Genomic DNA, 23,749 nt, shown 5'->3' on the forward strand with positions numbered 1-23,749 from the left:
GTGGGCCCCAGATTTCAGGCCTACAAGTAAAGAGTCAATTCCTGGATTTTTGTTGAAACAATTGGAAAAACCATTTTATATCTGCCAAGAGTTTCAGCCCTCTGTGTAATTCATGATAAGTAATTATGAGGCATTTCTTTCCTCTTTCCACATCTGGGTTTCCTTGTCAGTAAAGTGGGGTGGTCAGAATAACAAGTGATATTTGGTTTCATTATGGGTCTAGCACTTGTCCAGGGTTTTCCAGAATAGTGTACTTGTCTGCTGTCTGTCCAACAGAGGGTGAAAATGCTGCAATTTGCTCTTTATTTTCAGATTCAAGTAAGCTAGAGGCATATAACAAAGCAGAGGACAAGAGGATGTCCCACCCCAAATGAAGTACAGGTGGCATGGGCATCCAATGGAGCTGGCTTCTTAAGCATAGGTGGTGACATATTGGGGCCCCATGTTCCCGAAATAGGAACGTTCCCATTCACTCATGAGCTCAAAGTGCACAGGACGGTGACAGAAGTTGCAGGCAGCCACAGACACATCCTGGAGGGGCAGCCCCACTTCAGTCCAGGCTACCATCAGCTTCTCTGAAGGTAATAAAGAGGGGAGGGAAAAAATTGGTTAGACTTGGTCTTCCAAATCCCTGTGTCATAGTACAGATACACCATGATATTGATCCCCTCAGCCTTTTGAGGTTCTTCAGGGACAAAAGTAGCTTAATCTGTTTGCTCCAGTGTGAGCTGCGATGTTACCATTTGGGTGCTGGGCTGTATAAATAGAAGATTTGGAAAGCACTCCTTTGATACAATTTGAAATCATTCTGTCTTGGCCTGGACCACTCCATAAGTGCAGGATATGTGTGGACTGAGAAGTGGATCTATTTGTTTTGGAAACTCCTAGTGTGGTGAAGAGGATGACAGAGTACCCACATTATGTCATCAGTGTTTCGATCAGGGAGGCTGGGGCACAGTGTATGGGGCATTACTAGGAGCAATGGGAACCTAGAGAAGGAAATCTGACCTAGCTATCAGAAGTATCTTAGGGTGTACCAGGGCTTTGTCCTTAACCTGTATTATGCTCAAACCTTTGATAATCTTGTCTAGTCTCAGCTTTAAACACCAACTCTATGTGGATGATTCTGAAATTTTCCTGTCCAACCCAGAACTCTTTCTTGTTTCCCAGACTTGTGTATCCAGTAGGAGTAGTATTCTGCATCTCCACATGGACATCAAACAGGCATATCTGACTTCATATGGGTACAACTGAGCTACTTATGACCCTACTTTCCAACAAACGAGTTCTGCTTTCAGCCTTTCTCATCTCAATTGGTGGCAATTCCTGTTGCTCAGTCCAAAAATTTCAGAGTGATCCTTTATTTTTTTTCCTCTCATCCCACATTCACTCTGCCAGCAAATACCATTGGCTCTACCTTCAAAATCCAACCACTTCTCATCACCTCCATTGCTATTATCAAGTTTGAACTACCATCATCTCTAACATGGGATATTACAGTAGCCTCTTACTGGTCTCCCTGCTTTCACTTTTTCTCCTTTCTGTGTATTCTCAACATAGAAGTCAGAGCAATTCTGTTAAAATTTTGAGTCAAGCCAGGCACAATGGTGCAGGTCTGCAATCCTAGCAGCTTAGAAGACTATGGCAGAAGGATCACAAGTTCTAAGCCACACTAAGCAAATTAGCAAGACCCTGTATCAAAAAATATTTTTTTTTTTAAAAAAAAGGGATAGGGATGTGGTTCAGTGGTTAAGCACCCCTGAGATCAATCCCTGGTAAATAATAATAATAATAACAATAATAACAACAAAACAACAATAATAATAATGATGGTGATGATATTTGAGTCAGATATGTCTATCCTCTGCTCAGATCCTTCCAAAAGATCTTGGAGTAAAAATCGCAATCCTTCCAATGCCCTACAGTACCCTGCACAATCTGGCCTCTTGTTGCCTCTATATGCTCAGTATTTTTCCTACTTGCTTACAACACAACATCCCCAATCATCTTATTATTGTTCCTGAAATAGAAAAAGAATACTCCTCTGTTAGGGTCTTCCCTGCCTTATGCCCTTCTCTCTGCCTGGGATACCTTTCCCTTATATATCTGCCCAGTTAACTACTTTACCTTCTTCAAGTCTTTGCTCAAGTGTTACCTCAATGACCTCTGTACTTGCCACTCTAATACCTTTTTCTAATGTTTTTTTTTTTCCCAAACTAGGCCTTACCCCCATACTTCCATACTTCTGCTTTATATTTTTCTCATAGTACTAAGAACTAACATACCATTTAATTTGTTTATTTCTAAAAATGGTTTAACTATCCTCTTCTACTAGAATATAAACTTCAGGAAGGTAAAGATTTTGTGTTGGTTTGTTTACTAGTGAATCCCCGACACTTAGAACAGTGTTGGCCTACAATAAGTACTTGATAAATATTAGTTGAAAGAATAAATGAAAGGATGCCTGAGTTAAAACTAGAAGGTGAAAGGATGTAATACAGAAGAAGGGGTGAAGAAGGGCATTCCAATCAGAAGAGGCATTAACAAAGTCTCAGAGGTAAGAGAACAATAAAATGAGGGGACCCAAAGTGATTTGGAATAGCTAGAGGAAAATGCATGTAGGGAAGAAGAGAGAGCATAAATATCACTGTGTGAATGGTATTGCATATCATTCCAAGGAGCTTCAACTCTTCTATAAACCAGGGGTCTACAAACTTTGGACTCAACATACCTAATCCGTACAGATGATTAAGCATGTATCTCCAATCTCTGTATATTTATTTGTGATATATATATATGTATATATGTATGTATGTATGTATGTATTATTGTGAGCCTGCATATTGAAATCAGTATCAGTAAAGCTTAATTTTCTATTTTTTAAAATTAGTTGTAGTTGAACACAATATCTTTATTTTATTTATTTATTTTTATGTAGTGCTGAGGCTCGAACCCAGCTCCTCGCATGTGCTAGGTGAGCGCTCTACCACTGAGCCACAACCCCAGTCCCTTAATTTCCTATTTTTAAGATAAGAATAATCATAAAAATGTTGTATTCCATTCCCTTGCCCTGTATATCTTCTTGAATATCTTACTGTAGAGGCCACTGCTCCAGAGTCTACATAATAGGGGAAAAAGATGTTTAAGCAAGGGAGCAATATTGTCCGATTTTTAGAAAAATCCCTATAGTGGTCAGTATGGAGAAAGAATTAAAGGGGAACAAGAGAGAATCGGAAATTAAGAAGAAATTATGTTGTAATGGATTAAAGAAGTGGCAGTGAATAAAGGAAAACGGATTTAAGAGAGATTATAAAGATTTGCAGTTTGAAGATGATTTGCCTGTGAGATTGTGGTATTTGTGGACTCATGGTGGATGTGTCTCATGTACCTTTCCTGCAAAATCCCAACCTAAGTAAACATTGAGAGACCTGAAAGTTCTAGAATTGATTCACAAACCAATATAGAACACTGAAGAGAAGTTCCGAGAGTCTGCATTATTAGCTTAGAGAGACTGTAGACCCAGTGGTTATGACCATGAAGATAGAAACAGCCCCCCCCCCCACACACAAATCCCAAAATACTACTTACATGACTTTAGCAACTATATTTTTGTCTCAATTTCCACATAGACACAATGAAAATGAATAGAAATGGAAACTCTACCTCATGAAGGTTTTGTGAGAATTAAATGTGTTAATACATTTAAAGTGTTTAGAACAGTGCTTGTCACATGGTAAGTACTTAATAAAAGCCAGAATTATTTAATGTTTTTGAGCGAATGAGTAACGGTACCTATATATCTTGTTTTCCTTGAACTCTTATAGATTTCCAGTGTTCCAGACAGTGACTGTTATCAGTCAGGCTTTCCTATCTCTAAGTTATTTCTCCTGGAATTCCCTTATTGTCGAATATCCTGCATCATATCTGCATGTACTTTGGACCACAAAGACTTCCTCCCGCACAAAGCCTTTCCAGTGTCACCCTTCCCACCTTCTCTAGCCATAAATGAACTCTCCATCCAGCTCCCGGAACACTAGAACTCACTACACTGAACAAGTACTCTCTTTGTCTGACTCCTCTTCTAGACCAGCAACTGTCTACATATCTTTTATCCTGAAGACCTGGAATGAACATGTGCTTTATGCCAGGCCCTGTGTTAAAAACTATCCCCAACAGAAGTCCAGTAAACTTTAAGTGAATTGACTAAATTGGCATCTTTTTGCCATAATGACTCAGCTCTTTAAGCCTCTCAGTCAAGTCCTTGTCTTGTGCTGTTGTTATAGACCCATAGATTGACTCTTTCTTCCCCAACTCTATTCCTACTACCCACATTCCAGTAATACCTGCTAATTGTTTTTGATATATCTCAAGATACTTCTCACTCTCCTGCCTTTCTTTGTGCTCTTTCATCTTTAGGAACACCTCCCTCTTCTACACCTTTTTTATTTCTCTTGGCCCAATATCACTTTTACCTTGTAAGATCCAGTTCAGATGTCATCTCCATTAGGAGGCCTGTTTTGAAATCCCTGGCAGGATCAGGCCCTTCCTCTCAGCTCCTACAGTTCCCCCACACACTGTCTTTTGTTAAGCATTGATCACCCCTTAATGTCATGTATGCCATCATGTCCCCAACCAAACTAGAGCACTGTTAGTCTATAGGCTATTTCTCATTCATTTGGGACCCAAGTATAGGGCTTGGCACATGGTAAATGTTAGAGAAATTTTTATAATATATGAAATCTGGCCTCTTCAGATCTTGGGGCTGAGATGTGGATAATTGTTATAAAAAACCATGTTGAGGACTTACCCACAAAATCTTCCATCATCTGAGGACTGTGGTGGGGGGAGGGGGCCAAGCGCAACAGCTCCTCACCCCGGGGAACAGTCGGATAGTTGATGGCTTGCACATAGATGCCATGCTTGGAGAGCAAGAGATCACAGATCTTGCTGTTGAGAGCTGCATCACCCACCTGGGCCCAAGAGAAAGAACTTTCAGTACTTGCTACCCTGGACCCACCATCATGAGTTCCATTGAGCAAGTGAAGGTAATCAGATCAAGGAACAGCACTAAATTTGGGGACTTTGTTTTCATAAAGGATTTCTTAAGTGGCAGCTCCAGAATTTTTATCAGGGAGATGCTCAGAGCAATTGAAATTGAAGGAGGGGTGGAAGTGAGGCCTTGTCTTGAAGCTATTTGCAAAGCAACTACATTGGTTAACTTGGAGTGGTTCCCAGTGAGAAGACAAACCTACCAAATCCACTTCTGAGGTGCTTTAAAAACAACAACAACAAAAAAAAATTATTTTAAAAAGCAGTCTTTCCAGGGAATATTGGGTTATCCTATGGCAGTTACTACAGTTGGATCTCAATCCATAGGTTCTACATCAGGGATTCAACCAACTCAGATCAAAAATATATTTTTTTAAAAAAATTGGGTGCATCATGAACATGTACAGAATTTTTCTTGTTATTCCCCAAACAATATAGTTTAATAACTATGTAGCATTTACATTGTGTTAGATATTATAAGTAATCTAGTGATGACTTAAAGTATATGGGAGTATTGCAGATATTATATGCAAATACTGTGCCATTTTATATAAGGAACTTGAACAATCAGATTTTTGGTATTGATGGAGGGTTCTGGAACCAATCCCCATGGGTACTGAGAGATAACTATACTTTTCATCTACAAAATTGTCACAACCAAGTGTCCTTTCTTCACCTTGACTTACTGACTCACACAAATATATGTTATTTAAAAAACAAGTAGCAATTCACTATTAAAGGCTGTAAACATGCAAACATAGTTGGGGATACAAAATAGCACCTAGTTATGTGGCTTTGGATTTTACTTTCCTGACCTCAATTCTCAATAATTAACACATTTTTACATTACATTCATACACACACACACACACACACACACACACGTATAAAACAACAAATTCCTCACAAACTGATACCTTTTACTATGTGTGGTGTACTCCTACATTTCCTATTCTATATTTTTCTAATTTTTAATGAAAGTTAATAATCCACCAAGCTGATTATGTAACACACTATTGCTCTTAATGAACTATTTGAAAAACACTGAGTTATAGACTCTAAGTACTCAATATTGTGAGGCTCAGGACACTCTAATAATCATGAGGTAATAGGTGATGCACAAAAAAGATTTGTTAATCCAGAATGGCTGATAAGTTTTCAAAAAGGGGAACAAACCTGGCAATAAGGAGGATGTTCACAGGAAAACAGAGCAGAAGACAGGAGCTGGTGTGGGTTTGCTTAGGGTGGGAAGGCTTTCAGAAGAGGTAGGTGGGGAGGGCAGTGGAGAGGGTGGGGCTCTCACCCGGATGGGAATGATGTGGCTGGGGCAGGGGATGACTGGAAGGCCCCTGTCCATTAGTAGCTGGCGCATGTGCTTGACATTCCGCTGGTGGGCCCTCCTCAGGGCTTGGCCCTCCTCTCCCTTGAGCAGACGCACAGATTCTAGAGCCCCAGAGAGCACCATGGGGGGCAGTGAAGTGGTGAAGATGAAGCCTGCTGCATAAGAGCGTACCATGTCCACCAAGTCACGAGTGCTGGCGATATAGCCACCCACACAGCCAAAGGCCTTGCCTGGAGACAGGTAGGAGAAAGATTCACACCCTGTAATCAGTAAACATTCACTAGAAGAACAGGATCATTCCCCAGGCAACACAAGGAAATAAACCAGAAGCTGGGGCTCTAAATTCCCTTCCCAAGCCTCTGCTCACCTCTTCTGTCCATGACAAGGCAGACAGCTAATAATTCTGTGGCTCTGAGATAGGACTTTCAAGTCATGCCATATGTAATGATTAGATAGGCAGGAGCAGGGTGGGGCCATTTAGCTGTTTAGGGCAAGGAGTTGAGCTAAAATGAAGCTTGGGGCTGTTTGGGGGGAGGGAAACAGCTCTTCATTTCTTTAAGTTGAACCTGGCTATTTGGCCTAGCTTTTGAAGATTTGGGGAGGAAGAAGAAAAGGGGTCTCATCTCTGGAATTGCACATAAGAAAGGCCCAAGACATTCACTTACCAAGAGTTCCAGAGACTATATCAATCTTGTGCATAATTCCATCACGCTCGCCAATCCCAGCACCCCTGGTCCCATACAGTCCTACAGCATGGACCTCATCCACGAAGGTCATGGCCCCATACTGGTGGGCCACATCACACAACTCCTCAAGAGGACAGATGGCACCTGGGCAAAGCCAAAGGATATGGGTAAGGGATTATAACCCATCCCAGTTCTATCTCCAGTGGGGAATTCCCCATTCATACCTACTTTGGATTGGAAAAGGGTGTTATATAGAGAGAGGAGTGTGTGCACCCACACTTGGGGCTATTCCAAATCACCTGCACCCCACCCACACCCTAACTCTGTGTGTGTGTGAGTGTGTGTGTGTGTGTGTGGGGGGGTGTTTTTCCAAGCCTGGGATCAAGGCTTGGCTCTCTGTCTTTATTTTTACTCCATTCTGACTGGCTAGCCTTTTGTTTCTACCATTCTTAGCAACTTTTGAATTTTTTCTCCTTCAATTCTGTGTGTTTGTTATTCTGTGTTGGGTTGGCACTAGCCTGTATGATGCCTTTGTTTAAATAAGTTGAAAAAGTCATCCTTTGCTCTAGCTTAATACAATTCTGATTTCATTTGCCACTCAACTTCTTTGTACAGGTATTACTAAGAGTCCTGTCAATATATTTATTCTTCACCAACCCTCTCTGTTTCTGTCTTTCCAGATTTCTGTCACTATATCCTTTTCTGTGTTCACTCCCATCTTTGTTTCTATGCCTCTAGTTTTCTGACTCTGCCTTTGTTTTCCTCTCTCCTCTTCCCTCCCTCTCTTCCTCTTTCTCTGCCTCATTTCCTCTCTTCTTACTGGTGGAGTTTCTTTTTGTCTGCCCAGACTTTCTTTCTCAGTATCCTTATGTCTCTTTCTAAGTTTGCATTTTGGCATCTTTGTCTTTTCTGTGTCTCTATGGGAGTGTTTTTCTCACTTCCATCAATATAGTTCCCTGAGGGACTCTTTCCTCAAGCTTAGTCATAATCTATCAAATGATAGCAAATTAAAAGTAATATGTATATCCTCTGCCATTGTTCTTACAGACTTACCATTTTTTTCCTGTTATTCTAGACATCATCTATGTTGAAAGTTTTTGTAAGGTCTTTGGATGGCTATGAATCTCTTATATATACTTTGTGGTCACTCTGCATATTATAAGAACCCACACCTTTTTGCCATTCCCCATTTCTGTACTCCCTGGGAACTGCTGATATACAGGGAGTTAGAATACAGAAGAAACTTCTGCAGGTGGAAACAGACTCTAGACCATGGTTAAAGTATGTGAGCAATTGATAGGACAACATAAGAGGAGCCATGTATAGGAAGTGGATCCTGAGATAAAGAAGACAATGGGATGGTTCAAATATTTCAGTGGGAAGAGATTCCGCTCTAGAATTGAGAGTTTTGGCAGAACTTCCACCAATACAAAACAACAAAATAAAACAAAACAAAAGCAAAATTCATTTGCAAACGTAAGTAGTATGAATCCCAACATGGTTTCTACTAGAGAATTAATTTGAATAGTCTTAAGTGTTAGAAATACACAAATACAATGATTTTACTTTACTGATGGTTGAAGATATGTGGGAGTGGGCATGATCAGTAAGTTCCTTACATATATTAACTCATTTAATTCTCAAAGCTGTTCTATTATTGTTACCTCTATTTTGCAAATAAGGCAACGAAGTCACAGAGAACTTAAGAAACTTGCCTAAGTTATAAATTGTTAAACTGGAATTTGAACATGGACAGTTTGGTATCAGAGGCTGCACACATAATTATTACATGATGCTAATGGTATGTAACATTAACTAAATTAGGGAATACTAAGGAAATACCCCTGTCTCATTTTGGGAAGTGACATATTGAAATGAAATGAGAACCTCTTCCCTTAAATAATAACAGAAGGGGATGCCTAAAACATATAACTTCTGCTTAATAGGGCCAGCAACAGAAACTTTGGGGCGTTTTTTTCAATTGGAAGAAGAAAGAAGGTAAGAGAGTAAAGTTATTTATTTCTATGAAAGCATAATAAAGTGCTATCTCTATTTTTTATAGCCAGATACTTTACCTTGGGGAAAAATGAAGCTCAAAGATTTAAAGAGTTACCCAAATTTAAATGTGTTAAAATGACTTCAAAACCTGATTTGATTTCAAAGCTTCATAACAAATCTTGGAAAATGTCCTAGAAAATGTGAAATTTTCCATTGTAGAAATCAAACACTGGGATATTTGATTTGCATGTCATTTCTAATGGAAGGAGTGTCTCGCAAAGGAATTGGAGTTATATGTCCTAGAGTGAAATTACTCATTTTGGCACCAATTTTCTGTACCACTGAAGACAAATTTGATGCCATCTTTAAACTTTAGTTCTTTACCTGTAAGATGAGTGTAATAGCTTCTTCCATCTTTTGGCATATATTAACCATATATTAACCATATGTAACCCTGGGTAAATTACTTCAGCCAGGCATGGTGCTCCATGCCTGTAATCCCAGTGATTCAGGAGGCTGAGGCAGGAGGATTGCAAGTTCAAGGCCAGCCTCAGCAATTTAGTGAGGCCCCAAGCAATTTAGTGAGACCCTATCTCAAAATAGAAAATCAAAAGGGCTAAGGATGTATCTCGGTAGTTAAGCACCCCTGAGTTCAATCCCTATTAGCAAAAAACAACAACAAAATTACTCAGTTTCCTCATGTAAAAAATTAAAATAATAACAGTACTTACTTTATAGAACTGTTGTGATGTAAGTGAATTAATACATGTACTATACTGATAATTTTGCTTTTCACACCTTGTGAATGTTAGTTGTCATGATCATCATCATCATCATGGATTTTGTAAGACCAATACTAGTAAAATACACTCACTCACACATATACATACCATCCATGGAGTGAACAGTCTCAAAAGCCACAATTTTGGGTGTCTTAGGGTTGGACTTCTCAAGAAGTTTCTTCAGGTGGTCAGGGTCATTATGCCTAAAGACAAACTTGGCTGCTCCACTGTTCCGAATACCTTGGATCATAGAAGCATGGTTGCCTGCATCTGAATAAATCTCACACCCTGAGGAACAAGATTTATAATTCTTAAGCTTCTGTCTCAGTAATCCTATTTCAACCTTCAGATCTGATCTGGCAGGGGAAGTAAATCAACCCCCTCTTCACACTGAAGACCCTGCTCTGCTTTTTCCTCCTCTGGAAGCCTTTGTGACACCTCTCTCCTTTGGAAGAGCTCCCCTGCCCTGAAATTCTGACCCTAATATTCTTTCCTACATTCATTTCCAACTATGGTCTGGCCTCTGACTGTCTTGGGGTAGGGAAAATTTAATTTCCAGGAAGCTTTAGAATTTCTAGAGGACAGAGCCTAGGTTTATTCTCCTTGAACTTAAGATCAATACTTGGAAAGGGATTTATCCCAGGGAATGCTTGAAGACTTTGACTGATTCTGGATTCTTCCTGGTCTAGATAAAACCCCACATCTTCCAGGTAGCATCCATCTTTTATAGTTATAGGCATAGGCATTTTATAGTTATAGGTATCTATACCTATCCAGCTTTCACTGGATACCTATCCAGCTTTCACTGTTGGAATCATATGCACAGGGCATGTGAGAACAAGAAGGGTAGTTAATGACTATGGGATCCAGACCCTTTACTATATAGGGGAGAAAGCTAAGCTCCAGAGAGAGAAAGGCATTTTTCTAGAATCTGAGGAATACAGGAATACAGGGACTTATACTAGGCGATGCTGGGAGTGCTGGTAGGGTGGGAAATTGGTGGAGGGAGTTGATTCCTGGACCCTCACTTTGTACTGGTATCAAGGAACTCTTATCTCTTTCATAAGAGTAAGAGAATTTCTACTTAAGAAAATTGACTTATGGTTTCTTAGAGAACATGGCTTGAAGGATTGGGAGTTTCTTGGGAGCAGCAACAACATCTCTTTATCTTTTTATTCCATGTATTCATTATAAGGCTAAGTATACAGTATATGCTAGGTAAATATTTCTTAATGAATTAACACAAAATGACTGATTTATAAGTGAATGAATACATAAATAAATGAAGAAGTGAAAGGAAGATGTCAAAAGATGAGGGTTAAAAGATATGTAGAAGATGGATTACTGAGATCTTTAGAAGACATAATAGGGAGTTTAGATTAATTGAAATGGGGCTCCATTCAAGGGTTTTGACCAGTAGAGTGACAAAGATAAGTTTGCATTTTTAAAACATCATTCTTTTTTTTTTTAAAGAGAGAGTGAGAGAGGGAGAGAGAGAGAATTTTAATATTTATTTTTTAGTTATTGGCGGACACAACATCTTTGTATGTATGTGGTGCTGAGAATCGAACCCGGGCCGCATGCATGCCAGGCGAGCGCGCTACCGCTTGAGTCACATCCCCAGCCCTAAAACATCATTCTGATTGCTGTAAAGAGTGGACTGTAGGAAAGCAAAGATAAAAATCAAGAAAAAGATATTGGTCTAAGACTAAGATGGTGGCAATAGAGATAGAACAAAGTTGAATTCTAAAGTTCAAGGAGGATGAGATTGACAAGAAAAACCTCAAAGATGTTGAGTTTATTGGGAGGTTATGAGTGACCTCAAAAAGTTTTTACCACTAAAAGTGATTTAGTGGTAAAAACATGTAGTATTGGTGATATATACTGAAAAGTAGTAGACAGCAAGTATGGAAACTTCTCTCAATCGGTTTGCATGTTATAAGGAAAAGAGAAATAAGGACATAGCTAGAGAGTGATGAGGGATTGAGAATGGTTTTTTAAGATGCAAGAAGCTTGAACAAGTTTAAAGAGGGGGAGGGGCTGAAGATATAGGAGAAAGAGAAAGTGCTAACAGACCAAGTCTCATGAAGAGTTAGTGGGTTGGGGCTGGGGATGTGGCTCAAGCGGTAGCGCGCTCGCCTGGCATGCGTGTGGCCCGGGTTCGATCCTCAGCACCACATACAAAGATGTTGTGTCCGCCAAAAAAAAAAAAAAAAAACTAAAAAATAAATATTAAAAAATTCTCTCTCTCTCTCTCTCTCTCTCTCTCTCTCTCTCTCTCTCTCTCTCTCTGTCCCTCTCTCTCTCTCTCTCTCTCACTCTCTCTTTAAAAAAAAGAGTTAGTGGGTAATGGAAGGAATAGTCAACAAGAAAAAGGACATCTCTTCCAATATGACAGGAGGGAAAGAGTAAGAAAACAATAAGTAAGAATGCTGCTTGTGAGGGGCTGGGGTTATGGCTCAGTGGTAGAGCACTTGCCTAGCATGTGTGAGGCACTGGGTTCAATCCTCAGCATCATATAAAAATAAATAAAATAAAGGTATTGTGTATCTACAACTACAATATATATTTTTAAATGTGGCTACTCATTTTAAAAGTGAAGAAGGAATTAAAAGGTTTAGGGATGAAATAAAGTTTTAAAAGCTTCTGTGAAGACATAGAAGTGTTATTAATGAGTGTTAAGATCCCAGTTGAGTTGGGAGGTGAGGAATTTATAGTTAGTCTTCTGAGTGTCTGTTCCCTGATGTTCATCAGCTAGGCACAGAAGAGAAGAAGCAGAGGAATATAATTATCTAGTGTTGAGGGTTTACAAGGTGGGAAAGAAGGAAGAACAATGGGAGCAAGTGAACTCAGAATAGAGGTTTGAGCAATGGCTGCAGTGTGACTGGATGCCATATTGCAGAACACCAGCCTTGAACAAAGCTCAGGCCTCAGGCTTACCTGGCAGGATCTTGGCCAAGGTGAAGAGAGTAGAGTCATTGGCCACAAAACAGGAAGAGAAAAGCAGGGCTGAGTCCTTCTGGTGCAACTCAGCCAGCTCCTGCTCAAGTTCCACATGAAACTTACTGGTACCTGAGATGTTGCGAGTGCCACCAGCTCCAGCTCCATGACGCTGTAGGGTCTCCCTGGTCAGAAGAAAATGAAGGGAGATGAAGAGAAGAGAAAAACCTTTGTCATGCACTGAGAAACTGGGTAGGTTTCCCTTTTGTGATGGGGGTCAGTGTTGATTTAGTCCTGTGTGAAATGTGTCCTATGTAACCAAGTAGAGGGGAGGATGAGGAGGATAGGGAGACATGCTTCTTTCTTCCAGAGCTGGAAGCACTCAGGGATAGAAGGAGAAGAAAGATTGAGCTATAGAAGTTTGGGAAACCTAAAAGAGGTCACATACCATCTCTGGCAATACTCAGTCTACAGTTGGATTTGGAGGTCATGAATCAGGGCACAGTGGTACATGCCTACAATCCTAGTGACTTGGGAGAGGCTGAGACAGGAGGATTGCAAGTTTGAGACCAATGACAGTAACTTAGCAAGGCCCTAAGCAACTTAGTGAGCACCTGTCCCAAAATAAAAAATGAAAAGGGCTGGAGATTAACTCCGTGGTTACAGACTCCTGGGTTCAATTCCTAGTACTGCTCCCCCAAAAAAGATCTCATGGAAAATGGGCCTTGCTATCCTCCATAGCACTGGACAACCAAGGGTTTAGAAAACCTTGTGTGTTGGCTGACTTAGCTCATATCTGAGGAGTAGACATGCTGGAATATCTTGCACAAAAGGGATGGTGGTAGAACCCAGGTTTACACTGCAGCTCTTCCTTTCCTTTCCATATGTGGCTCTAGATATTCTTTAGGCATGTCCCCATATCTTAAGCCCAGACTTTACTACTCACTGTGTGGCTTGCAAGACCCGAGGATGCCGGCTCATACCAAGGTAGTCATTACTACACCAAACAGACACATCCTTTGAGGCCACAGATGCTTCAGAGAAGTGTTGGGCAAAGGGGTATGCATCAGCCCAGCGGTTCACAGTCTTGAACACACGGTAGGTGTGGTCTTGTTTCTTCTCCATGATCTTATCTCTGAAAAACTGGTCATAACCAAAGACATGTTCACCTGTAGGAGTAGAGATGGGGATGTAAAGAATTCATTTCAAATCTCTTCCCAGCTGATCTATATTCTATTCATGTCATTGATTTTTAGTTGTATAATTCCATTTCCATGTATTCATTTATTTGTTAAGTAATTGATTTGCTGGATCACACTAACTCTCCCCTACTTCATTCAACCATCTTTTTTGCTTTTTTATTCATTTATTCACTCAATAGTTCATTGACACAGTCACTCAGGCTTCCTACTCTTGGTATGGTCTCATCTCTCTCTTCCCAGGTTTAATGTGGAAGCCTCCTTAATGGAATTACTACTTCTAGTCTCCAGCATTGACAGATCTAGTCTTGAGTCATGTCTCTATCACTTGCTATTTGTGTGGCCTTGAGAAAGTCATACTTTCTCTCTCTCTCTCTCTCTCTCTCTCTCTCTCTCTCTCACACACACACACACACACACACACACACACACACACACACATCAGGAATCAGGAATTAAACCCAGGGGTACTTAACCACTGAGCATGGAGAAGAAAAAATGTCCCCAGCCCATTTTTTATTTATTTTGATACAGGGTCTCACTAAATTGCTTACAGCCTCACCAAGTACTGAGGCTGGCTTTGAAATTGTGTCCTGCTTTAGACTTCTGAGCTGCTAGGATTACAGGCATGTGCTACCATGCCTGGCTATTTTTTTTTTTGTTTTAATGTCTTCATCTGTAGAATGGGACTAATAATACTTTCCAAGTAGAATTGTGAGCATCTGATGACAAATAGCATCAAGTACACCCATACTAACATCTGGTACATAGTAATAGTAGTATTATTACTACTGCAATAATAATAAGAAGAAGTTGTGAGGGGAAGGGGAAAATAAACAAGGAGGGAAATGAATTATAGTAGATGGGGTAGAGAGAGAAGATGGGAGGGGAGGGGAGGGGAGGGAGGATAGTAGAGGATAGGAAAGGTAGCATAATACAACAGTTACTAATAGGGCATTATGTAAAAATGTGGATGTGTAACCGATGTGATTCTGCAATCTGTATTGGGGGTAAAAATGGGAGTTCATAATCCACTTGAATCTAATATATGTAATATGAGATGTCAAGAGCTTTGTAATATTTTGAACAACCAATAAAAAAAATAATAGTAGTGATTGTAGTAATTAAATAGCTAATATTAATTAAATATATTATTATATTTAATACACAATATATATATTTATAATCATATAATTTTTAATATATAACATATGTAATAATTATATTATTATAGCCAACATTTAATGAATATCTAATGCATTATAAGACCCTCTTCCAGGAACTTTTTTTTTTTAAAGAAAGAGTGAGAGAGAGTGAGAAAGAGGGAGAGAGAGAGAATTTTAATATTTATTTTTAGTATTTGGCGGACACAACATCTTTGTCTGTATGTGGTGCTGAGGATCGAACCCGGGCTGCACGCATGCCAGGCGAGCGCGCTACCACTTGAGCCACATCTCCAGCCCCACTTCCAGGAATTTTTAAAATATGATTTCATTTATTCTTCACAACAAAATTATAGAGAAAATTCTATTAGTATTTACATTTTTACAGATGCGGGAACTGAGACATAAAAAGTAAACTTGACTGAGGTCATATAGTAAATAAGTGTCCAGCGAATAAGTGACTCATTAAAAAAACACACAACTGAAAAATGTAATATGATACTTTGGGTACATTTGTATTATATGTAAAGCCAACATATAATCTAAACAAGAAGAATGCAAAGATATTTGAAACAACCTAAATTATAAGTGCTTGATTAATTGAAGGATGTTGTGTCCACAATACAAAATACATTTTAGTCATTAATAGTTGTTATGCAGCTCTATGTCTAGAGGCATAGAATGATGCTCAGGCCATATTGGTAAGTGAACAAAGCAGCATAACAAACTCTGGTAGATCTTACTTATGAAAAAGATGTGTGATGAGGAGAGTGGAAGGGAGGTTCTATGTGTGTGTGCATGCATGTGCATGTATGTGTGTTTAGTTATAGGAACTTGGAAAAAAATATAACAAAAAATTAATAGTGGATGGTAGAACTCTGGTTTAAATTTCACTATTTATATTTTCCTGTATCTGTTGAAAATTGTTTGATAATGAATCATATTATTTCAATATTCAAAAAAAGAGTAAATTCCATATAAAACATGAATATGAACACATGCAAGAGGGGCAAAAAAGGCTCCACAAAGGGTGGGAATTTTTGAGGGAAGCATGGAGAAGAAATAATGGGATTAAACCTAATATTTAATGAGACCACATAACAAACTAGAAATGCTGTACTCCATGCCATAAATATAATTTTAAGATAGGTATTCAAATTCCACCTAAGGGAAGTGACTTATTTACCCAAATAAGTGTCGGCAGTGAAATTTAAATTCAGATTCTCTTTGGTTTCAAAGCCCCTCTGTACTTTATCCTGTACTGTGTCAGATACCCTTTCAATACTCCTTCCCTGTTCCAACCTCCTTATTTCCACTTCAGCAAACTTACCGGCCATATTGTTCTCAATCAGGTGTGTAAGCTTCCCTGAAATCTGCTCTGGATCCTGTGGGCCAAAGAATGGCTTCATCAGGTTGACTGAGGCCAGGGAGATTGGCAGGTCTGTGGAGTATGGGATTCATTGATATGAAGAGAGGGAGAAAGAAAAGAAAGAAATCATGTATTGTCCTCTTTGGGCTTAATGAAATGTATAGACATTTAAGTTTTTAAAGTTTAGAGGATTTCTACAAAGAGAAGAAATCTGCAAAGTAAGCTCCTATTCATTTTCCCAAGTGGCAAATCCTATAATATCAAGAAACCTTCTATAACATGAGCCACACTTCTTCTCACAAAGATTTTCCCTTGGATGAAGTAACTAGGGCAGTCACCCTGGGTCCTGCATTTGGGAGACAGAATCAGGCCACTTTACCTTGCTCTTCTTTTCTCAACATCAACAAATTTCAATTTTGGATTTTTTTTGGTCCATAATGATATCCCAAAAGGGTTTATGAAAGATGTCAACAGTATGGCCATCACTCAAGTGTGATTATCTTGGGTGGCCTTTTCCAGTTGAGTTGACCTAGGGTTCCACACCCTTCTAAAGGATGTATCTGGTTGAGAACAATATTTCATTTGAATTTGTTTTAATAAAACTACTAATGCATGATATTTTTCAGTAAAACAAGGCTAATTAAAGGAGTATGGTATATGAAAAAATAAAAGGTTATCTATTCCTAACCCTTTTTCATTCATGCAAATCCAGACACTCACAATGTAGTCTTAAATGGGATACCAGCCTGTCGGGATCTATTTAATCACCTAGGAGAGAGGAGGCAGAAATCTAGAGGGCTCTTCTTAGTTTAATAGCTAAGTTATGGGAACTTGTGCATGTGTCTTGGGAAGAGTGTGTTTCAGTACACCCTAAACTACTGTCTACCATGACTCCCCTGGAAAAGACCAAAATCCCAACATGGGCTGTGAATTAGCTGCCCTTGGCTTAGCCTAGCTCAGGGGTGAGGAAGTGGTTCAATAATTAGGAGTAGAGGTCAAATGAGGTAGAACTTGACTCCAACCTGTCTTGAAAGTCTTCACATCCTCTTGGACTTCTGGGGCTGCCTTCTGCACAATTTTGCTCTTCCCATCCTGGAGTTCTGATAGCATGAAGGGACAGTGGCCCTTGGCCCAGGATGGAGAGTCTATGCAAAGTCAAGAGAGTAATTGAGGATGCATTCCTAGCCATAACTTCAGTACAACAATTATTACTGAGAGCTACCAAATCCCAAATTCCTATCTCAAGCTATGATAGAGACACAGGGGTAGATAAGTCTGGTCTGTATGCGGGAGGATCTCTCAAGCTAGTAGGAATGACACACACTGAAGACACATTGTGAATAATTCTAGGATGTGAGGGAGGACAGGTTTTATGGAAATTCATAAGATATAGGGATTATAACCCAGACTTGGTATTGAATAGGCTAGAGGTGTAGGCAGGCTTTGCAGAGGACATGATGTTCAAACTTAGTGTTGAATGAGAAGTATAAGGTATTCTGGTACTTGGTATAGGAGAGGGTAATATGGCAGTAGCAAAGTTACAGAATCTTGAGACAATAGGGTTGGTTCAGGCTATTTTAAGTAGTATTAGTATGGCTGGAATATAGTGTGTGAAGAATATGGGAGTGAGACTCTAGAAAACCTGGAAGAAGACATTTTCTGTGTTTATTTTTAGGCTAGTTCATTCTGCCTTGACATTTTCACATGAAGTCTCCTAATTATTAGGCAACAATGGCTAGTATGACTTAGAGCCTTGTCACTATGACCCAGACATCCCCCCTTTTCCAGAAATCTTTTCTTACCTCCTCCAGCTCTTGTTGCCTTTAGGTGGATTTGAGAACAGATTGGTCCTTGGGTGGCCAGGATGGGACAGCGTCCAGTACCAAACAGGAACTGATGAGTCTTAACCACTTTGCTCAGGAGGCCTGTGGGACCCCGGGCAAGCACTGGGCAGCACTGTAGCAACACAGCTGCTGCCACCATCTTGTGACTGAAGTCCTGCAGAACACATGGAAGGCATGAGATTTCATCATGAGGAGCCAGCCCAAAGCCAAGGCACATTCTTGTATTTTATTCTTCGGTTTTAGCTTCCCACCCAAACTTCCTCAAAAATGTCCTTATTGTCCTTCCCAGGAAATAACTTCTATTTCAGTGTTAAAATGTACTAGCAGGTCACCAGAAAGGAAGAAATGGGAAACTGACCACTAGAAAAAGGTGTGAAGGAAAGAGTTCTAATTGCAGATGAGAAAGTCTGGACTCAGGCTCTGCACTGACCTCTGTGGTTTTGAGAATCATTAAGTATAATTTGTGTGTAACAGGATGAGATTTGACAAAACCAACCCTTTCATCAATACTTAGGGCCAAGAATAATTCTAAGAATATTGGCCTTAGCCAAGTGAAGGATCACCCTGCTAATGCAAATAGATGCCATTAACTAGAACCTCTGAGGCTTGTCCCAGAATGTTTTCTGAAAAAGTTCTGCCAAAGAAGGAGAAGGAACTCAAGGCCAGTTAGCTTAAAGAGATTCAGGCAACAAGAAGAAAGGGAAGGCCCTAGGTCATATAGACTATGTGTCACCAGGCTGGTATTTTACTGTCTTTGGGTTTTTTCCTGATTTTTGGATAATTACAGATAAAGGAGGATATGAAAATGAAATACAAGGAGACTGGAAGACATGGCACAAAGATGCAGTCTGTGAGCCAGTGAAAGAGTGGAGGCCAAGAAAAAGGAAAGAAAGGGGCCAGAGAGATCAGAAATGACACATAGCACTTAGTGAATATTTATTGAATTTGGGAGCAAATTAGTGACTGAATAGCATCTGGGAAAAAGGAAAGGGATGTAGGGGAAAAACCAGAAGAAAAGAAAACTTAGAAAAGATTAAAAAAAAGAAGAAAAGTAGAGAGAAAACAGGTGTGGTGATGGAGTTAGAAGAGAAATGGAGGGAGAAAAAGAGATCAAAGCCAGAGGAGAGGAGACAGTGTAGAGATGAAAATGAACATGGAAAGGAAGATGGGTCCTGAAAGGTCAAAAAGATGATGTGAAAAAAATGATGATGTGAAATACATAAGGATGGGTAAAAAGAGTAAGATGAGGGAAAGAGAAACTGAAAGAGTCAGAGAACATGGCGGATAGAGGCAGACAAATAGAGAGAGGGACACAAAAGGGACATGAGGAGAAATCCAGGAGCCTAGAAGAATATATAAAGATTCCTATCACTGACAGTAGGAAAGGAGAGAATTCAGAAAGGCAGAGAATAAGTCAGATAAAAAGATAAAGGAGAGGGCTAGGATTGTGGCTCAGCGGGACCGGGGTTCGATTCTTGGCACCACATAAAAATAAAGGCATTGTGTTGTGTCCATCACAAAAAAAAAAAGATATTCTCTCTCTCTCTCTCTCTCTCTCTCTCTCTCTCTCTCTCTCTCTCTCTAATAAAAAAAAGATAAAGGAGAAATGCTTGGGAAGTTAAACTATAAAAAAGAGGTAGAGGAGAATGTTCTTATTGAGGGAGAGGAGAGAGAAATTGAGTGGCACAGAGAAGGAAGTAAAGAATATCACAAAAGCAAAGGATGAAGACATAAAGTTGGCTAAAGCAGGAAGAAGAGGGATGGGAGGAAGGAAGACTAAGAGATACCAAGAGAAATACATACAGCTAGAGAGAGCAAAGGGGAGAGACTGATTGAAAGAACAAGGGCAAAATGTAGAACCAGAATCAAAGGGTGAGACAAGATAAGGGGACAGTACAATGGGAGAGAGATGGGAGATTGTCAGAAGACTAAGCTCCTGGCACTGCCAAACTACTGAATAGAATCTAATAGCATCCTCAGTATGTATAAAACTTAATGATGTCAGGGACAAATGAGTAGGAGGAACTCATAGCCCTGTCCTCATATGGCAACCTCTTTCACCTACTTCCCTGACTTCATAAAGCAAGTACTCTCCCTTTTCTTCACAAAGCAATCTGTTCCCCTTATTACATTTTAGATCATCTGCCCTTAATCTCACAGGCTGTCTGTCATAGCATACTGTGTTAGTATGTGGGGCCAGGGCATGTGGGCCCAGAAATTGGGAATGGCAGAATTGGTGAATTACTAAATGAAATAACCCATGTCAAGCCTTTAGGATGGTGTCTGAACATAGTAGGTTTTTGATAAGTATTAGCATTTTTTTTTGAATGCTGGGAATTGAATCCAGGACCTTGTGCATATGAGGCAAGCACTCTATCAACTGAGATATATCCCCAGCCCAAAGTGTTAGCTTTTATTATTTAAATTCCAGCTCCCCAATTCCTTTCTTGGATGTTCTTGGGCAAGTCACTTCCTCTCTGGATCTTGGCTCTCATCAGCTGTCAAATGTGAGGTTTGCCTACCTCACATGGAAGGTCATTAATTTGATCCAATGCCTACTTCATATCTGGAGATAAGTGTTTCCCTTCCCCTGCCTGCTCATGAAGACCAAAGCATTCAGGGTTTAGCCTGCAGACCACAGATAAAGCTCCCAGAGTTTATCACCATTGGGTTCTGACCACTCCCCAAACTGAGTGCAGGGAATGAGAGAGAACAGGAGCCCCTTCCTGGAACCATGCCTGCATATCTGGCTGGGGCTTGCCCTGACTGTGGATGGTAAGCAAAGATGGATAGCCTATGGAGAGGCAGGTGGGGCAGATGGACAGGTTCCAGGTTCCTGAAGACTCTTTTCCCCAACATGAACACCAGCAACAATAATGACAACAACATTGAAGTATGTAGTGAGAAGAAAAGCCCCCACATTTGGACAAAATCCTGTCCTACCTTGGGATGATAGTGAATTAATGCCTACACTGCATGTATAAAAATGGAGAAAGTTCAATACTTTAAAGGGCTCAGGCTTCTGGGAAAATATAGGTTACTTCTTGAAATTTGTTGAATTCTCAAGTTCTTTCAAGCTATAGTTCCAATTTCTCTTGTTCTAATATTCCTTTCCTGGAACTTGCCTTGCCTCAATCTGCCCAGCCATCATTATGACCCATAATGTTGTATTCTAGGTATCTTTGGTTTTGTGTCCATTCCATGCCACTACCTACCATGAGACTGGAGTGTATTAAATTGAATCAAGGAAGAATTTAGGCAGTTTAGGGTATTAAGAACACAGGCTCTGTGTTGTTAAGCCAGATTACTTGAGTTTGCATCCTGGCTCCACTACTCACTAGTCTGGTGAGCTTGAGAGTCACTTCCCTGCTATATGTCTTATATTTATAAACTTATAGATAATAACAGGACAGAAAAACACTTGCATAATAAGTGCTTGAAAAAAATAGGACAAACTACTTCACAGGAATATTGTAAACATTCAGTAAGATAATTCACATAAGGTATTTAGAAGAATACCTATCTCAGAGCAATATTGAAAATGTGTTAGCTATTATCTTTATTTTCTCCACTTTCTATGTAGGGAAAGTGGAGGTACTGTCAAGGAAAGTCACATCATGAGGATATCAAGCCAAATCTGGAAAGCTGGATAATTGATTTTATCTCAAATCTTATTACAACTTACTGTGTGAATTTTGACTCTGTACTTCTTCTCTCTGGGCCTCAGTTTCTCCACAGACATTGAACAAGATAATTTCAAACATCCCATCTTGTTCTGATAGTCAAACCTCACAGAGTCCTCACTGTGCCAGGCCCTATTGTAAATACTTCAAACACATTGACTTATTTAATCCTCATGACACCCTTTTGATAAGGAAACTTGTCCAGGTCACAGAGCTAGAAAGAGAAGCAGGATTTCAACTTAGGCAATCTGGCTTCAGAGACCACTAATATAACCACACAGATCCATGATTCAAATACTATTACATATTTTCTTAACTGAGGACTTAACTCCAGACATTCATCTCCTTTGCTGCACTTTCCAGGACATTTGCCTTTTGTGACCAAATTCCTTTACCAAAGGAACACACCCTAACTGAAGTAGGATTTCAGGTACTATTGAACATCCATTTATTCATTCTACCATATAATAGTTTATGCATCTATTATGTGGAAATTCTTGCCTGGGATCTTCTCAAAACAATGCTTTTAATCAAAGAGTAAAATATCCAGCCAAGTGATGGATCATTACTCAAATGTTTTCCCTGCATCAATTAAAATTCAATTTCATATCAGCACTCAATCCTGCATTCCCAGAGGTCAGAAGGGCCAACCAAAACTCCACCCAAGCAGAAAACTCAAACCACTCATTATAGCATTCTTTGACACACCCCCATCCCATTTGTGGCCTGTTTTGCAAGAATCAGTTACATCTGGAGGGGAAACTGATCTCTTCAGGAATTGGAAGAATCAGGCCTTGCCTCCCTTCCTGGTACCCTCTTCCTACCACTGAAGAATCACAGAGAATTTTAGATACCTGGAATCAGAGAGTTAGAAATTCTTCAACAGAAAAATTCAGAAGACCACAAAATCAAACTAGAAAGAGTTGTGGAAATCACAGTTCAAAACCCTTCTTTAGAGGATGAATGACTTTCCTAGGGCCATACAGTGAATTAGAGTGAGAATACAAATCTGTTGACATTCTGCATATGATACAATATTCCTCCTCCATCTTCTCCCTTTCTTTCTAATTATTTACCACTCAGTTCCCCCAAATCTCTCTTTAACAATTCTCCATTTCCATTCTCCTCATCCCATCAATTTCCCCGGCTCCAAATCTGATCACCTAGGCTCTGACCCTTTGAGATCTGTTCTTGGCCAAGCAGAGAGAAGGGGTCAAACGGAAGGAGAGGTAGAGAATATCAGGAAGAAACATTAAAATGTCTTTCTTGATAGAAAATAAAGGAGAGGAAGAGACAGAGAGAAACAGAAAGAGACAAGAGAGAAACAGATTACAGAATTGAGGAAAGAAATTCAAGGAAAAGTCAGAAAGCTCAGTGAAAGGAAAATCAAGAGAAAGTAGGAATATCAGAATGAATAAGTGAAGTTAGTGATCTTGAAAACTAACAAAGGAGAGAAAACAAGGGAAAAAGAAACAAGGGAAAGCTGAAAACAGGGAGAGACAGGAAGAGAGAGGGGGAGAAAAAAGAAAATGGCAGAGACAGTTTTTAAGAAACAGATAAAGAAAGGATCTAATCAGGCCAGAGAGACAGTGTGTGTAGCCCTGAGATGAGCAGAGAGGCCAAAGAGAAGGCACCGGGCTGAAAGCAGCGCTTACCTGTTGCCCTGCACTGAGGACGAACTAAAGACGGGTGAG

At 39.8% G+C, this 23,749-nt stretch overlaps 1 protein-coding gene across 1 annotated transcript; it reads right to left on the minus strand.

The window, feature by feature from the left end:
- Positions 1–318: 318 nt before the first annotated feature.
- Positions 319–23,749, minus strand: Alas2 (5'-aminolevulinate synthase 2). The gene is made up of 11 exons (XM_077107094.1): positions 23,711–23,749; positions 18,331–18,526; positions 17,551–17,673; positions 16,490–16,600; positions 13,744–13,966; positions 12,798–12,982; positions 9,966–10,145; positions 7,057–7,221; positions 6,353–6,621; positions 4,808–4,970; positions 319–575 (listed from the first exon to the last, which is right to left on the minus strand). The coding sequence occupies exons 2-11, from the start codon at positions 18,509–18,511 to the stop codon at positions 412–414; spliced, it is 1,764 nt and encodes a 587-aa protein (XP_076963209.1). The 5' UTR covers positions 18,512–18,526; positions 23,711–23,749; the 3' UTR covers positions 319–411.

The sequence above is a fragment of the Callospermophilus lateralis genome, chromosome X (genome assembly GCF_048772815.1).
Source record: "Callospermophilus lateralis isolate mCalLat2 chromosome X, mCalLat2.hap1, whole genome shotgun sequence".
Taxonomy (NCBI): domain Eukaryota; kingdom Metazoa; phylum Chordata; class Mammalia; order Rodentia; family Sciuridae; genus Callospermophilus; species Callospermophilus lateralis.

What these genes read in the sequence shown, in the direction of transcription:
- Alas2 (XM_077107094.1), bottom strand. Translation starts at nt 18,511, where the DNA reads ATGGTGGCAGCAGCTGTGTTGCTACAGTGCTGCCCAGTGCTTGCCCGG. An exon ending in CTTGGCCAAGATCCTGCCAG is followed by an intron (nt 10,146 to 12,797) that starts GTAAGCCTGAGG and finishes CTTGTTCCTCAG; the next exon opens with GGTGTGAGATTTATTCAGAT. An exon ending in TATAGTCTCTGGAACTCTTG is followed by an intron (nt 6,622 to 7,056) that starts GTAAGTGAATGT and finishes ACCTGTCTCCAG; the next exon opens with GCAAGGCCTTTGGCTGTGTG.